Genomic DNA, 17,411 nt, shown 5'->3' with positions numbered 1-17,411 from the left:
GAAAATGATTACAAAGATTTTCAGTGTGGTGTAAATAGTACCGTCAAATGTGATTTTCATAGGATTCAGGGTTGCGTCAGACGTAATCATCATAAGACAAGTATAACTACCAGTTGTAGAATTTTCTTTTATATTTTTATAATTTATGATAACATAATTATCCAGCGTTAAAACATATATAAATAGTAGGTAAAAGAAACATGATATGATACTGTTAAAGCGCAATATTAATTTTTGTTGATTAAATAATATATTTCATTTATCTTTGTGATTTAAACTGTTCTATATTTTTAGAGAATAATTAAGTTTATATTTTAAATTAATTTATATTTTTGTATTATATAATGAAATCAAAACTTATAAAAATGCAATTATATAAAAATAAAATAAGTTTGTTTTTATTTAACCCATATTGCAATTTTCTTCATTTATTTTATGATAATAAACTTAATGAGGTAACATGGATATCATTATCTGGTCTAAAAACCATTTTCTTGTTACTATAATTTCTGTAGGTATACCTTGACTGATTGTATGAATGTCCTCCCATTATGACATTAATTATGCTACGACCAGGGGTTCTTTGTTGGTTATATACCTTGGTTTTTACCAGTTTTAACCATAGCATAATTTCATTACTAAATCTTATATATATATATACTAGGGTCGGTCCACCCTACGGGCGGGATGTATTTTAAATATTAATAGAACCAGTATAGTATATATGTAATATATATTTGTATTATATAAAACTATTCATATTAGATTTATTTTTAATAATAATTGAAGTATTATAAATAATAATAAACATTTGATTTTTTTTTCTGTTGTTTTGTGTGTTCTTTTCGTGCATATATTGCTTAGACTTTAGTAAAATTGTAAAGGTAGGACTATTAAAAACCAATAATTGTATTTAAAGAGTAAAAATGGTATTGTGTGAGTATGCATTAATAGTCTTTAATACATATAAAAATTGCCTCAGATCGTTTATTCTTAAATGGCAACCTGTTTAAGACCATATAAACTCATAAGTTTCGTGCTAATAGAAAGTGACAAAAGAAAAAGTTTCGCTCTAATAGAATTAAGGACAAAACCATCGCACTTGCATGTGAAAATCTGATGCTTATTTGAATTGAAACCCAAGTCACATGCTTTTGTTGTTTTCTCTTATTTTTAGGGTTTTAATGCTTTACTTAAAGTTAACAGACCACAACAAAATTAAGTTTTTATTTTTGTCATGAAGATTTTCTAAACATTTACAGAGAGTATTAGTGTATAGACTATATGAAAACATATTAATTAATTTGTTTTCCATAATTAATACAGAACTTAAAAGGAATAATGATTAGTAATAAAAGAAAGCAAGCTATAAAACTTTCCGGCTTTGTATTTATCGCCATAACTTGAAGAATTAGTATTTTTTGATAATATAACTGTAATTAAGATTTATTACTCAAAGTAATCTGGAACGGTTATTTTTGGTTTTTAGTATTTCTTTGAATCAGGTTTTGATTTAAACGTTAGTATTAAATAACTATATTCAATAAAGTTAACTAAAATATATGATCGAACTTGTAAAGCTATTTACTCTTTTTCTTTCTATATATATATATTTTTTTATTATTAAACCAAAACAGTACATACAAAAGCTCATATAGGACAAAATCTAAAAGTTACAAAGTATCCCATAGAGGCCCAAACAAAAGAAACTCCAAAAGAAGATAATGATCAATCTCGAGAGCTGTCCCACGTATAAGTCGTGTAACGAAGAAGAGATACGCGCCGAGTCGCGACATCACCACCATCACCGGAGAAAGCTCAACGAAGAGCAACCGTGATGAAAAAAGACCAAATTCGGCGTAAGAACAGACCGACGCTTTGATAAAGAAAGGATCGATAGTCTCAATCGACATTTTTAAGATCATAAGCGCAAAGATGCAACTGCCTAACTGAGGAGAGAACAATCTAATTCACAGACCCAGAGTCAGTCTAATCAGAGAAAGCACAGAGAAGCGGATGTCAAACAGCCGTGGAACCAAGAACTTTCAATAATCTTCAATTGCTAACAACCGGAAAAAAATAGAAATCTCAAGAATGATTTAGAAGAAAAAAAAGTGATGAACTTCAGAGAATTGAAATCATTTATTTATAGCAGGAGAGACGTATGGAATGAGATATCGTAAGAAGAATGAATTGGTTATATTAATGATACTATCAATTGTATTAAGTGAATCTCAACAAAACCATAACGCGAGTTTCTTCAAGCGTGGAAGATGAAGAAGCGTGTTGCAACATAAGTCATACAACTTTCCGTACAGCCCAACTATAAATAAAAGCCCATCATATTACAGGTTAATGAAACGCTGCGGTTTTTGCTTATGTACACGTGTCACAATGCTAGACTTTGACTTATTTAGCTGGAATCCTAGGTGGCTCTCTAAGGAGAGAGCAAACTCTATTTTATATATAAAGATATGTTTGGAGTCGTTTTAGGGGTTTTTAGGTTTATGTACGTTTGGAAAATTTTAGAGATTTTTGAGCTATTTGAGATGTAGAACTATGCAGTCGTGTCAGAATTTAGCAACCGATGGAGGTCTTCCAAGGATATTTTGAATCTCACTTTTTAACAAAAGATAGAGAATTGAGTTAGCTTTTCAATGTCACCAGCTTGAGGTCAATCAGACGGTTGGATCGAAAGTTATGATTGTTTTACTGAATAGTGGTCCATCTGACGCACAAGAGAAAGCTGTCGAGTTTATAGAAGAGTTCGACCGACACCACATGGGTATCGACAGACACTCCTCCTGATATGATCCCCACGAGTTTTTATCAGTTTCTAAGAATTTCAGATTGGCCCAGAAGTTTCTTTTATTTACAAAAGAGCCTAGAAAGTATATAACCTATATTTATTTATTTATTTTCTAACAACTATTTAGGCTAAGCTTTGTTTTTAGGTTTGGAGAAAAGATTATAACTCCTTCAGTCATCTATTTGGAACTCCTGTTTAGATTTATCTAAGATATTTATTCAAACTATGATTTGTATTATTGCTTTCATGTCTGAATAATCACCCTATTAGATTTAGAGATTTTCTAAGTTTATGATCAAATTGTGATTTATACAACTGCTAGAGTAATCTAATTATATCCTTCACAAGTTTTGATCTTTATGCTTCTTTCTAGAGTAATTAACTAGAAACATGATCCTAGGATAGTTATGAGACACGAGAGTGTAATCAACACCGAAATCGATACATGTTGAGCTAAGTTGTTAGTAGCAACGAGTGTTGGTCTAGGACTTAGTGAATAAATCGAATTGGAACTTATTGATTGTCTAGAGTATTTGGATCTGTAACGAGATTTGGCTTTTGAGAATTTAGACATCTGATGGTACTCGCAGCGAGAGTTGGATGCGTTACTTATGAATTCGAGTTCTAGGATTGTACTTAATAGAACCCTTAACATCTATTTATTTAAGTTCTAGTTACATGTTTGAATATCCCTAAGTCTTAACATTTTGCCATTGGTTTACAAACTCTCTTTTATTTACAACTTTGTTTTCTGCTTTCAATTGTTTTTCTAGCTTAATCTAAAACTCAAGACCATTGTCTGAAACATTGAGTTCATGTGGATTCGATCCGGAAGTACTACACTGATCTCTTATTTGAGAGAGTTGCTCTTGGGGTAATTTGATCATATCAAATTTGGCTCCATTGTCAGGACTTTGTTCACCATTAGGCTAGGCGTAGGATTTAGACTAGGTTTTTCTTTTTAGTATACTTATTTTTCCCTGTGGCTTTCAGGTACATGCAATTGAGTACTAGAAGCAATAAGGATTATCGGCTTTTGGATAGCCCAAATCAGAAGCTGCTCGAATTGGAACGAACAAACATTAAGCTCGTATGACACTCTCAGAGTGACGATCAACAGCTCTAAAAACATAGTGTCGACCTATACCTCTAAAGTGTCGATCAACACCGCTTATGGAAAGACAGAGATGGTCAAACTGCTCGTACTTATGGCTGGTGAGAATGGAAAGACATCTTTAAAGCCGAACTTGTTACTCGATGTACTTTGGACGAGATGTCTTGTATCAAGTTCTGGAGGAAATCAATTTCCTAATTTGTTGATTGATACCCTCAATTAGGCCTGGGCATTTTACCTAAACCCGAAAACACAAACCGGAACCGACAAGAAAATTACCCAACTCGGAACCGAACCGAATAGAAGCAACCTGAAAGAACCGACCCGAATAGACCCTACCTGATAAGAACCGATTCATACCGACATAAAAACATGAATATCCAAAAATATGTTTTTTGTGTTCTATTATCTATATTTTATTTTATGATTTAATTGAAATATATTTTTGTTAACAATCTTTCTTATTATTTTTTAGCATTTTCTAGTAATTTGAAGATTTAAACGTAAAATTAGAGTTTTACTGTATTAATTTAATTATTAATTGTTTATTTTAAGTTATTTTGTTAAATTTTAGATATATATATATATATATATATGACATATTTTGACTAATTTGATGGGGAGTTATTCGCATTCTTTTGAGATCCTAAATATTCGGACCCGATACAGACCCAAAAATTATAGGTATTTTAGAGACCCATACCTTAAAACTTACAAGTACCTATTGGAAATGTTTAAGACCCGAATGATCCGTACCCGAAAAGAACCGGCCTGAAACCAACCTGAAGACCCGAACGCCCAGGCCTACCCTCGATCTATTGCAGCTCTATGATACACCGGGTTAAAGTTGTTCAAAACAAATCTCTTCTTGCGGTTTCAAAATTTGGAAAAATACTCTGCAATGAGATTTTATTATGCAAAATGCATTTTCTTTTATTTCTTTTGAAAAGTACACTTTTTCTTAAGTTAAATGACTAAATTATCCTAACTAAAATATATAGTTACATTAAAATTTTAAACTTAATATTCTAAATATTTTAATTAAACGACAAATAATAATAGGAAAAAGATGAAAAACAATCATAGTTGATGAAACAATCTTTTGTATAAACAAATTTCACTTTTTTTATGATTCAGTGTCCTTGGGCTTTATAAGTTTTACATACAAACTTTCCCTCAATTGAATTTTTTTTCTAAATGTTTCCAAAATTTCAAATCAAAGTACAAAAACTGACAATGAAGCTGCAAATTTACAGCATAGAACTCATATCTTATCGATCTGCTTCATCAAAAACAAAATAAGAAACCTAGGCAAAATAAGTAACCAGATAGAGACGTAAGTATCAGTTTATGGTAAGTTCTTTTTCTCTCGTAACACAGAATCCAATTTAACCCAGAGATTCTCCTTGATTACGACCAGTGATGCTGAGGGTCGGGAGACAGAGTTGTGGAGACAGGAATTTCTTTCCTTCCAAATTGCATAGACAGTAGGCCTGGGCATTCGGGATCCCAATCGGGTTTCGGTTTTATCCATTCGGGTTTCGGTTTTTCGGGTTTATCAAAATCAGCCCCATTCGGATTATATGAAAGTTCGGTTCGGGACCGGTTCGGGTTCTATCGGGTTCGGGTCGGGGTTAGTAAATCTTCAAAGAACCGGCACAACCCAATATACTTTCGGGTTCGGGTCCCAATCGGTTTTTCGGTTTAAAAGTACCTGATTTTTACCTATTTTAGAACTAAAACATGAGTAAAATCGGTTCTTCAATTTTAAAATATCTGATTTGTACCTATTTTGTAACCAAAAGTTAAGTAAAATCGATTCAAAAATAAGGAACATCAACCTTGATTATTCAAAATCAAACGAAAAGTAAACATATTTACTGATAAAAAGAAAACCAAATAAATAAAAGCATAAAACGAAAACCAAGTTCTCATGAAATGAGAAACATTGTTTAACGAAAACAAAATCTAAATCTAAATACTTAAAGATTCAACGGCCAACTTCAACCATCAACCTTCATGCAATAGAACCACCAACATTCATGTAATAGAACCACCAACCTTCATGTAATAGATAAGTATTTTAGATGTTCAATATTTCTTAGTGTATTTTGGATACATATTAGGAATTGAGATCATGTTTGGTATAAGATCTTTTCGAGGTTTTAAATGTTTCGGGTTCTATCGGATATCCATTTAGATTCGGGTTCGGTTCGGATAATACCCATAACCCAAAATACCACAAAACAAGATCCATTCGGTATTTACATCGGGTTCGGATCGGTTCGGATTCATTTTTATCGGATCGGATTCGGTTCGGGTTATCGGATTCGGTTTATTTGCCCAGGCCTAATAGACAGAGTTGTTACGAATTTCAGAATCAAGTCAACATTTTTGTCCCTTAGTTGAAATTTATTATATACAAATGACCAATTCACCAATTTATGAACACATGAGTTCTCTATCACTTGTTAATGTTTTGTTACTAGTTTTATGATCATTTAGTGGAGAGAAAAGTTTTTCATATATGCAAATTTGGTGAGATGATAAATTTTAACATATAAAATCTTATATTATGTATAAGGAAAGTGATAACTTAGTTACGTAAATTTTTCTGTTTATATAAGATTTATAGATTTTAAAAAAGATAAACATTGACATATTTTTAAAAGATTTATCCAATTATATATTTTTTATTAGATCATTAATATATTATCTAATAATTTCGAAATTTATTTTTAGTCAATAAAGGATAATATTTAACTTTATCATGGTCAAAATGTCTTTTTACATAAATGATAAGTGTAATTTTCAAAAACAAATAACATCAATGCATTTTTCAAATTTGAAAACATAAATAGAGTATTTTCCCAATTATCCCCTAATACTATACTAAAGAATAAACAAAATGAAGACTTGAAATCATGTTAATGGATGTCAAACATAGAACCATTAACCAAAAGACCTAGAGTAACTCATTGTTTTATACTTACAAATCTAGTTTTTAAAATTTAACATGTGTCATGTGACACCCCTACCTTACAAGTAGGTCCGCCTCTGGTTGTGCATATGTTGCAGCTAAGGCATACTAGTTGCTTTATTTGTTGCATCTTATTACACAAAGCACTCCATTAGGTTTTGCATCATATTCATCATGGCGACTAGATCTCCAACTGGTGGACCTGTCTGGTCCACCGGTTTGAGTGTCATTTTTTCCGGTTATCTCAATTTTTCTTGGAGTTGATTTCTAATTTCTCACAGGCGCCGCTATTTGTTGAATCTGAATTATCTGAAATACATTTGTTTAGAAATCAAAGGCATAGAGCGATGAAATCGTTTAAGAGAAATGAATTTGGCAAGATTAAGCTAAATCTATGAAATCCTAATTGTTATGCCGACTTCTGTGTGTTTTGTGTTTTTTTTCTCTTTTTGAGAGTCATCCTGTTTTTATAGTCGAACTCGGTAGCTTTTTTTTTCTTAAGTTCACTTGGATTTCCTCGACTTTCTCTCTTCTTATCTGAGACGAGTACAGTTATCTTGAAACATGTTGAAGATAGCAGTCCATCACCAACGAATATGATTCATTATGAACACATAATAATCATGTTTCCTTTTCCAGATCTGGGTGGACGGAAAATGATTTTTTTTTTTTGACATCGAACGGCCATTCTATTACTCAAGCTTGATGTGGTTTGGGTAACCAGACCAGAATAGAACAACCAATAAAAAATAACTTCTTATAAAAGGTCCTAGCAGTTTTAGATAAAAAAAATTAGAAAACTGGCTGTGCACTCGTGGCACATGGGTTCCACGTGATTATGATTTTCTATTTAAAACTATGAACTGTATATTCGTCAGTCATAACTCATAAGGTTGGTATCTTTTAATTAGCTTATATTTTATGATTTGTGCGCATAACGTGGGAGATTAAAATATGTAGCGATATTTCACTTTTAAATTTGAACGTGCTCCACTAAAATTTAGAAAAATACTATAATCCGATAGACTATAAAATAGTAAGCAAAGGGAACATAACATGTTATACAACTTTGTTTCTCAAAATACAAAAAAAAAAAAAAGCTTTTCCTTGTAGAAGGTCAACGGGCTGATCCATGGCGATGTCTAAAATCCAACCTGTGCTTCTTCTATTCGTATCACTTTTCTTTTTACCTGCTTTATGTTCCATCGATTATGAATACTGTGACAGTAAGTTTCCATTTGCGAGCTTTGATTTCCATTTTGTAAGTTTTTGTGAATTTCAATTAATTTAGACCACTTATTCTTATTAGTTGATAAAGCAGCCTATAACACAAATAGAGTTATAATTTGAGATTCTAAATTTTATCCGGAATATATTTTGAATTGATTTGATCTTAAATTTTAAATATATAGAGTATCCAAGTTTAGGTCACGCATTAATATTGGATCGGGTAAAATCTGAATAATAAGATGTTTTAGCTACATATATATATCCGACTGAGTTATGGTTTTAAAAGAAGACTAGGTGGATCCCCGCAATTTTGCGGGTTTTAATGTTTTGTAACAATATATTTATTATAGTTTGTCTAATTAAGATATATTTTTCATCATCAAAATTGTATATGTGTTTACTGTTAAATATTTTTAAAGAATAATTATTTTTGAAAAAGATGATTATGACTATTTTAAATATCTGTTGATATTTTGTATTGAATTTTTTTACTAAAATTAGTTATATATAATATCCATAATTCATTTTTAATAAAAATGAATTTTGAAGGTATGTTTTTTTGAAACATTTGATTTTTAAATAATTTATAGCTAAAGTCCTTTATTAAGATTAAAAGATAAAAAAATATGATTGTTACACATTCTATATATATTCATATTCAAATACATAGGAATATAAAACTAATATATCAATTATATAAATTACTTTTGAAATCTATTATATAGTTTATAAATGCTTGAGTAATAAAATGATTTTATGAGCATTACATATATTTTATATAAAATCACATATTTAATTACCATAAATTATATTATGAAATATATTTATATCGTTTGGATACTGATAAAAATTGGTTCTAGAAGTGATATTTTTACTCATAAAATAAATAAAATAGAAAATCTATTAACGAATCAAATTATAATAGTTTTTCTAAAACTCAAAGACGCATAAGAAAAAAATAATTAAGTGAGTTCTCATTTAATATATAATTAATTTTCAAAATACATTTTATAAATTAATATATAAGCTTCTATAAATAACTTAGAATCTCTTATAATAATTTAAAATATCTGATAAGCCAATCTAAATAATTTTATAAATTTATTTATAATTTAATAAATGATTTATAAAGCATGCATGAAATTTATTAGATATTAATAGTTATTATGATACTTTATATACAAATATAAGGCTTTCTATACGAATATAAAATCATTATATCAATTAAAATAAACATTTTTGTTTCTTATTTGATGTAATTTATAAATATATAAAAAATTTGATCACATTATTACTCTTTCATAGTTTCAACAATTAGTTACCATAAATAATTATTTCAAAATTATGTAGATTATTAGGAAAGTGGTAATTAATTATCCTTTCCTTTTAGATATAATTAGAATAAATAAAATTAAAAATCATCGGCCAATCAAATTATAACAATTTGAAGAGTTCATTTATGATCGACACGTAATAAAAAATCACTTATATGACTTTTCAATCATTATATAGTAGGTTTATATTTTTAAAAATAATTTATAACATTTTATAAATTATTTTAAATTTCTGATAAATTTATTCTTTAAATAACGATAAATAATTTAAAAATAATATTAATAAACATGTTTGAATTTTGTAATATTTAAAATAGTTATTATATAATTATATTCGAATACAATTCATCAAGTAGAGTATAAAACTATTATAATTATCTTATATAAAATTTCGTTCATTATATTTTATAGTTTATAAATATTAAAGGTAATAGATAAAACATTATTAATTTTTCTATAATTTCGAGAATTAGTTTCCATAAATTGTTATTTGTAATATTCTTTAGATTATATGGCAAGTGATGTTAAATGATTTCAGACTTACTTTAAATTTTTAGATCTAAATTAAATAAATAAAAATTTAGAACAATTGACCAATCAAATTATAACAATTTTTTTGAAACTTCACCTATGTGCGACACATCAGCAAAAATCACTAAAGTGACTTCTCATTTAATATATAGGGGGATTACAATAATATAAATATGGATCTATATCTAAGTTCTTAGCATTCGAAGCTTAGGTTCCACAAATCCAGATAATAAATGTTCAATTTGTTTTTTTTTAACTGAAAGAAAAAAAAAACAAATCGAGCACTTACATTTATGTTATCTGGATATGGGTTTGTAGAACCTAAGTTTCAGTTTTTTTTTTTGGTAGATCTAAGTTTCGATTTGGTTAGAGTCAGCATTATATGTTTATCTTAGTTAGTTCTAATACTATGGCTGACAACTAATTCAATAACATTTTTTGGGTTTATTATGCTAAAGATGTACAGATCCAAGATTTTGAATTTTCATGGTTCATAATTTCCACAATTTATCTCTGCTACTATTGCAGAAAGTGGATACGATTTCGGTAATGTCAGTTATGTTGATATCACGCCCAACCCCGTTGGGAAAGAGGACAAGGCAACCCTTATGATATTCGGTTTTGCAAGTAAGTTACACTATTCTAATGATCTTAGAAAATTTCAGAACTCTCCTTTATTTTTTAGTTTCTAATATTTTCTAAATAACATATTTCTGTGTATGCAGAAAATAGCATCCATGGAGGATATGTAGGGGTGTCTGTTAAAGCAGGAGAAACTACTTACAATGTCGCTCGGTACCCTCTCTGTGTGCTGGTTCCTGGATGCTATATTAAAGCCGAAAGCAAATTTTTTTTACCTCTTAAAAACCTACCTCATCATTTTATTGAGGTAACCATTCTTACATTCTTTGCATATATATATCCGTATAAAAACAAAACAGCCTGTGGTAATATAGATTGTTACTTAGAATGCAAAACTGAAAATTATCTTTAAATGCTAAGTTGATGAATTTAGACACCAAATGACCTATTTGGCCTCTAAATGAATTCAAAAGACACATCAAATGTTTGTAAACAAGTAAAATTATGAGCGTGTCAGATATTTATTTAGGTAAATACCTTTTTAAAGAAAATATTTTAATAGGGGTTCAATGTTGTGAGTATTGTAGCACAAAATTTGCTGAAGTTTTCTACATGTGTTACAAAATTGTATGAGTATAAATGTCCAATCCCCTATATATTAACAAATAAACATTTAAAAAGTTATAACGTGTAGTTTGTATTAATTTAAAAATACAATGTTGAGTTGTCACGTAATTGAAATGCTAATTTTGCTTACGTGATGGTTTGAGAATCAATTGAGAATTTTGTTAGTCCAATTAAATTGCTAGGGAATGTTATATTATATAGTATGTCCATTATGGACCATTTATTTATCAAATTAAAATTATTATATATTCTTTCCTTAAATGAAACCAACATAATTACCTAATGTGATTAAGATATATATGGCAATTAATGATTATAAATAATAAACAATAAATATTTGCTAACAATCTTTATACTTTCTATCATGTTTTTTAATTATTTATTAGTAAAATAAATTACACAATTACATTAATCATATAATAATTTAGATTTTGTTTTTGTAAATATTGTATTTTGAATTTTTTAAAACGAGTATAAATTACTAAAACTGTTAAAAATCTCACATAAAATTTTGTGATCAAAGTTTAAATTTTTCTCTATAATAAGATACAATGATTATAAAATCATATGAATAAATAATTTTATTTTAATAGGTGTTTATGTTATTTATATATATATATATATATCGTTTAAATTAAACTATACATCATATGAAAAATACATACTTATAAATTATTGAAACCACTAAATATTCCACATTAAAAAAAAAATCGTTGGTGTGAAATTTTATTACACAAATATGCAAAAATCATAAAATCATATGAGTAGAAACCTCATTTAGTAAATATCTATATTAAAAGTATACTATATATCTATGTTAATATCATTTAAATTTAATTATATATCATATCCGATAGATAAAATGGATTGCTTTGATTTATTTACCCTACAATGATTGTGAATAAACAAGAGCAGTCGTTTGATTTATATGCGCACACCAAAATAGTTACTGATTTCTCAGTTATTTAATATATAATTATTATTTTATAATATGCAGAAAAAAACATAAAAACATAATAAATATAAAATATTTATTTTGAAAAAAGCGCAGATCTTAACCTAAGTATGTATCTCTTTAATAATTTTAAATCTTAAAAATTTTCTAAATCTCAGGCCAAAACAAAATAACGAAATGAGAATAAACTTAAAAATCAATATTTAAATCGAAAAATAACCAAAATGAAAAAGCGACAAAAAAACGAAAAAAAATATTGATGATAGATAGAATTGGCATGTGAACGTAAACTTCTCATAACCATAATTAATTTTGAAATTGCTAAATCATGATGTAAAACCGAGCTGGCATAGTTTCATTGTAACCAAGTAGTAGGCCTGAAATTCTTCGGCCTAAACGTTAGGTTCTTATGTGATAAGTTATTTTTTGACCTAAAATATTTTTAAAAATGAGATCAGCTCATCAGTAAACAAATTATGTAATTAACAAAAAAAAATTGTTTAAGGGCGAAAAATATTAATTTGATCAAGAATATAAATTTTATTTTTCCATACGATATTTCTTAAATAAGTTTCATATAAATTCACCATGCGCAAGGTGCAGATCTTATCCTAGTTTAAAAATTGTTTATGCAAAAGTTACCAAAATGACTGTTTTGGTGTCTCTGCTGAAAATGGCTACGAATATTGATTTGTTAGCTTACTTTATTTTGCTAAGAGAATCTGTTAGCTTACTTTTCTTCCTTTTTAGCTACTTATCTACACCTCTAATATTTGTGATGTCTTACATAATTTCTTGAAATCAGAAGTATCTTTGTGTTAGCTACAAGTATCATATAACGGAGCACAAAAATTTTCACGATTTAGGCCGTTAATATAAAATAGGTCTTATATACAATTAGCAAAGATGATTATAAAAGCACTACAAGAACACTGGAATTGTTTTGTTTCATTAATTCTAACACTGAAAAGAAAAATCATAATCCTTGTATTTTTATTCCTTAACTTGGGTTGCCTTTCTAACAGCCCACTAAAAAACTGTGCAGGATGAGTCCAAAAATGTGTATTCCATTAAACTGGTTGATACAGATGTCGGATTAATTGAAGCGCCAATAGTAAGAATGTGTGTCGAATTCGAGTTACCTACTTCAGCTCCCACATTGATATCTGCTTAGTCAAGTTAGTGGGTGGATACTCGTGTCCTTTCAAATCCTTCTATGATTATGTACTTGTATCTTTTCCATTTCTATGCACTGTGTAACAAATAAAGAAAATCCTGCACCAAAAATAATATCTTTGTTTTAGTTTTGGATTTTTTTTTTGGGAAAATTGTATTTTTAGAACACAAAAATAATAACTATGTCCCTTTAGACTAATCCCATATACTTTATGTCTCATTAGGCTAATTATTTTCAAAATGACAATAATGTCCTTCAAATTGTAATTTTTAAATATAATAAATAATGAGTTCGATCAAGCGGGATCGATCGATCCGAAATTACAAGGTCGAACGGATCGATCCTGATCATTATGCAGAACAAAAAAAACTGCGGAGCATATACTGATCGACCTTGTCCATTTCACTCTATCGGCAAATGTCGATTTCATACAGATAGACCGATCTCGAATTATAGACCGATCGATCTGTGGAAGCATAGATATGAATCATGGTAGAAGTAATGTGAAATTTTTGTGAACATTTTGTGAACAATCAATGAAATATAGAAGATGGCGTGAGAAGAAGGTTACCACTTTTTTTGTTTTTTTTTTAAATTGATTTTTATCAAAATATGAAAGTGAATATTCCCAAATATTCTGTTTCCATATTTTAAGGAACAGATTTCTTATCCGTAGAATACAGCTAATATGTAAAAATCAATTTCTACAGGTTTTTAGAATTATAGTAATGTGTAGATTTTGATTTCTACATGTTTTAGATTTACAGTATATCTGTAGAAGTCAGTTTTACGTGTTTTAGATTTATATTAATGTGTAGATTTTGATTTCTAAAGATTTTAGATTAGTAGGTTAAGCACGGAATGTGTATTCTAAATATTTTTAGAATACTCTTATTTACGTAGATCATATATTCTAAACAATGTAGATTCAATAAAAAAAAAACTGGATTTCGTGTTCTACTTCGTAGAATGCCATTTCTACTTTATTTAGAACAGAATCTGAAAATTATGATTTAAACATTTTTAGAACTGAAAAAATACCACAAAGTTCATATAGGTATTTTATCAATAGTTACTATTTTTCAAATTTTTTTGGTTTGTAAAACTATTTAGGGAAAACTGTTTTTTTAGAGCAAAAAAATGGTAACTATGTCCCTTTAGACTAATCTATATTTTGTGTCATATTTTTCTATAACACCCTTTAATATTTTTGAAAATAAATTTAATAAATAGTTTTACAAACAAATTTTTTTTGGAAAATAGTAACTTTTGATAAAATACCTATATGAACTTTGTGATATTTTTTCCAGTTATAAAAAAGTTAAAATTATAAATTTCATATTATGTTCTAAATAAAGTAGAAATGACATTCTACGAAGTAGAAAATGAAATTCACTTTTTTCATTGAATCTACAATGTTTAGAATACGTGATCTACGTAAATAGGAGTATTCTAAAAATATTTAGAATACACATTCCGCGCTTAACCTATCGTTCTAAAATCTTTAGAAATCAAAATCTACACATTAATATAAATCTAAAACACGTAGAAACCGACTTCTACAGATTTATTATAAATGTAAAACATGTAGAAATCAAAATCTAAACATTACTAAAATTCTAAAAAACTGTAGAAACAGATTTCTACATATTAGTTGTATTCTACGGATAAGAAATCAGTTCCTAAAAATATGGAAACAAAATATTTGAGAATATTCACTTTTATATTTTGAAAAAAAAAAATCGATTTTTTTTTAAAAAAAATAAAAAAACGAAAAAGGAACAAAGAAACAAAAAAACGAAAAAGGAATAAAAAATTACAATTTTAAGGGCATTACTGCCATTTTGAAAAAAATTAGTCTAATAGGACATAAAGTAGTTTAGATTAGTATAAAGGGACATAGTTACCATTTTTTTGCTCTAAAAAAACAATTTTCCCAACTATTTATTAAAATTATTTTCAAAAATAGTAAAGGGTATTATAGACAAAAATAACACAAAATAGATATTAGTCTAAAAGGACATAGTTATCATTTTTTTGCTCTAAAAAAACATTTTTCCCTTTTTTGCATTTAATTATTAAACTCAAAGCCGATTGATTATGGTATATATTTTTATTGATAGATATAGGGTTCCTCCCATCCAAGCTGTACCCAGGTTTAAATTTTAAATTAATTTTAAGCTCTATTTTCTGCTAATCAAATATATACTGATAGCATGAGGAATAGCAGATGCAAGAATTGATTGTTTAGTCGAAGAATACACGGCCGGTTCAAGCCGTCTGGATAACTTTGAGATCACAAAGTGATATGCCGTGAACAAAGAAGACGAATTTTAAAGTTTTTATTATAATACAATCCAACTATGTCTCTTAAAAACCAAGAGATCCATATACATAAAGATGCAATTTCAATAATCTTGTGTATCAGTTTGCGATGTGGTACATGAGATCGTACAAGCGTGTGTCATGAAGCTGGAGCTATGTTAGAATTCGTGTTTGGACTATTTAAACATAGAAAAAGATAGAAAATATTTGTTTCAAGAGAAATAGATGTTTTCCATTAAGCAAAAGAGACTTTGTTTAATAACAAGTTTGAAATTAAAAAGGATGTTTTCTTTTAGGAAAATAAATATTTAGGAATTTTTATTTCTTTGGAAATTGGCTAGGGTAAGCCACGAAATCTACCTAGTATAACTAGGTTGGAGGAGTGTTATACTGAATCAACACAAAGAAAAGTATTTATAGCAGAAGGGGTTTCATAACTTGTACTGTGAGCGAAACATAAACTGTTATAGAATAGAGAGTTTCTTGGATCATGTGTTAGATCACAGAAACGTGTGAGGAATAGTATTTTATGGTTAAGTAAATCATGTAAGTTTACTTGGAAAATATCAAGTAAAAACATATTTCTTTGTTGAATTTTTTTTGTGTTCATCTCTCGTAGTACTTCTTAATATAGTACTCGTACTACACTATAGCATACCCATCTTGCGCATTCAATTGGTATCAGAGCGGTTCACCAAAGTCACTGGTTAGATCCTGGAGGAAAGAGGAATGATAGAGTACAACATGAAGCATGGTGGTTGAGTTAAAGCAGTGTGTGTGCGTTGTATTCTAAAACTAAATCATTAAAGGGGAGATCGTTAGTGCAGTGAAGACTGAATTTTAGAAGCCGAAGAAAAACAACTCCTCCAGGTGTCCATGTACCACTCGTGAATTGTTACATGAAATAGTACAAGAAGTGCTTCGTGAAGTAAAGGCGAGTAGCTGTATTGAAGACTAGAACTGGAGCTCATGTAGTACTGAAATAAAAGTTAATAAGAGGCTAAGCAAGCTACGATTTACCTTGGAGAATGGTAATTATCAACAGAGGATTTCTAAAAGGCTTTGAACAAGAATTGAAAATATTCCATAAAGAAGATTTGAGAATATCTCTTCTTTGGTAAGTTGTCTAAGGCTAGCCACGAAATCTACAAGTAGAGAAAGACATGATTTGGGTTAGGTACCATCTAAAAAGAAAGACCATAAGCACAACGGGTTTAGTGTATGTGATCACAAAACATAAGGGCAAGGCGGTTATGAAGGGTTCTAGGGTTAGTTTGATCCTTGATTAGGCTATTGTTTTTGTTTGAGTGTGATATGTAGCTCAACTCGTTCTCTTGGTTCTCTTCATCTCAGTGCAGGTTCACAGAAAACTGAATCAAGTTAAGTTGGGTGGAATCTTAGGTGGTCGCTAGTCCCAATATGTGTATCCTAACGAAATCGGCAGATGAGCTAGATTTATCGTAGTCTGATTCCGCAACAACAACCTCTTTACCTTAGTTGAGCATTTACGGACCGAAGACATCTTCTCAGGTAAGAAGTGTAGAACATGGAATCGATCATAAAAATTGCAGATAATACCGTGGCTAATAAAAATATAAATGAGAGAGAGAGAAGAGAGAGAGAGAGAGAGAGAGAGAGAGAGAGAGAGAGAAGAGAGAGAGAAGAGAGAGAGAGAGAGAGAGAGAGAGAGAGAGAGAGAGAGAGGAGAGAGAGGAGAGAAGAGAGAGAGAGAGACCTACATAGACAT

At 29.0% G+C, this 17,411-nt stretch overlaps 1 protein-coding gene across 1 annotated transcript; it reads left to right on the top strand.

Moving 5' to 3' along the window:
* Nucleotides 1-5,740: 5,740 nt before the first annotated feature.
* LOC103838532 (MD-2-related lipid-recognition protein 3-like) lies at nt 5,741-13,701 on the top strand. Its single transcript, XM_009114983.3, has 4 exons — nt 5,741-8,129; nt 10,527-10,625; nt 10,724-10,887; nt 13,208-13,701. The coding sequence occupies exons 1-4, from the start codon at nt 8,036-8,038 to the stop codon at nt 13,334-13,336; spliced, it is 486 nt and encodes a 161-aa protein (XP_009113231.1). The 5' UTR covers nt 5,741-8,035; the 3' UTR covers nt 13,337-13,701.
* The last annotated feature ends 3,710 nt before the right edge of the window (nt 13,702-17,411 follow it).

This window comes from Brassica rapa, chromosome A03 (genome assembly GCF_000309985.2).
Source record: "Brassica rapa cultivar Chiifu-401-42 chromosome A03, CAAS_Brap_v3.01, whole genome shotgun sequence".
Lineage (NCBI taxonomy): Eukaryota > Viridiplantae > Streptophyta > Magnoliopsida > Brassicales > Brassicaceae > Brassica > Brassica rapa.
This window is presented reverse-complemented; position numbering and strand designations above follow the sequence as displayed.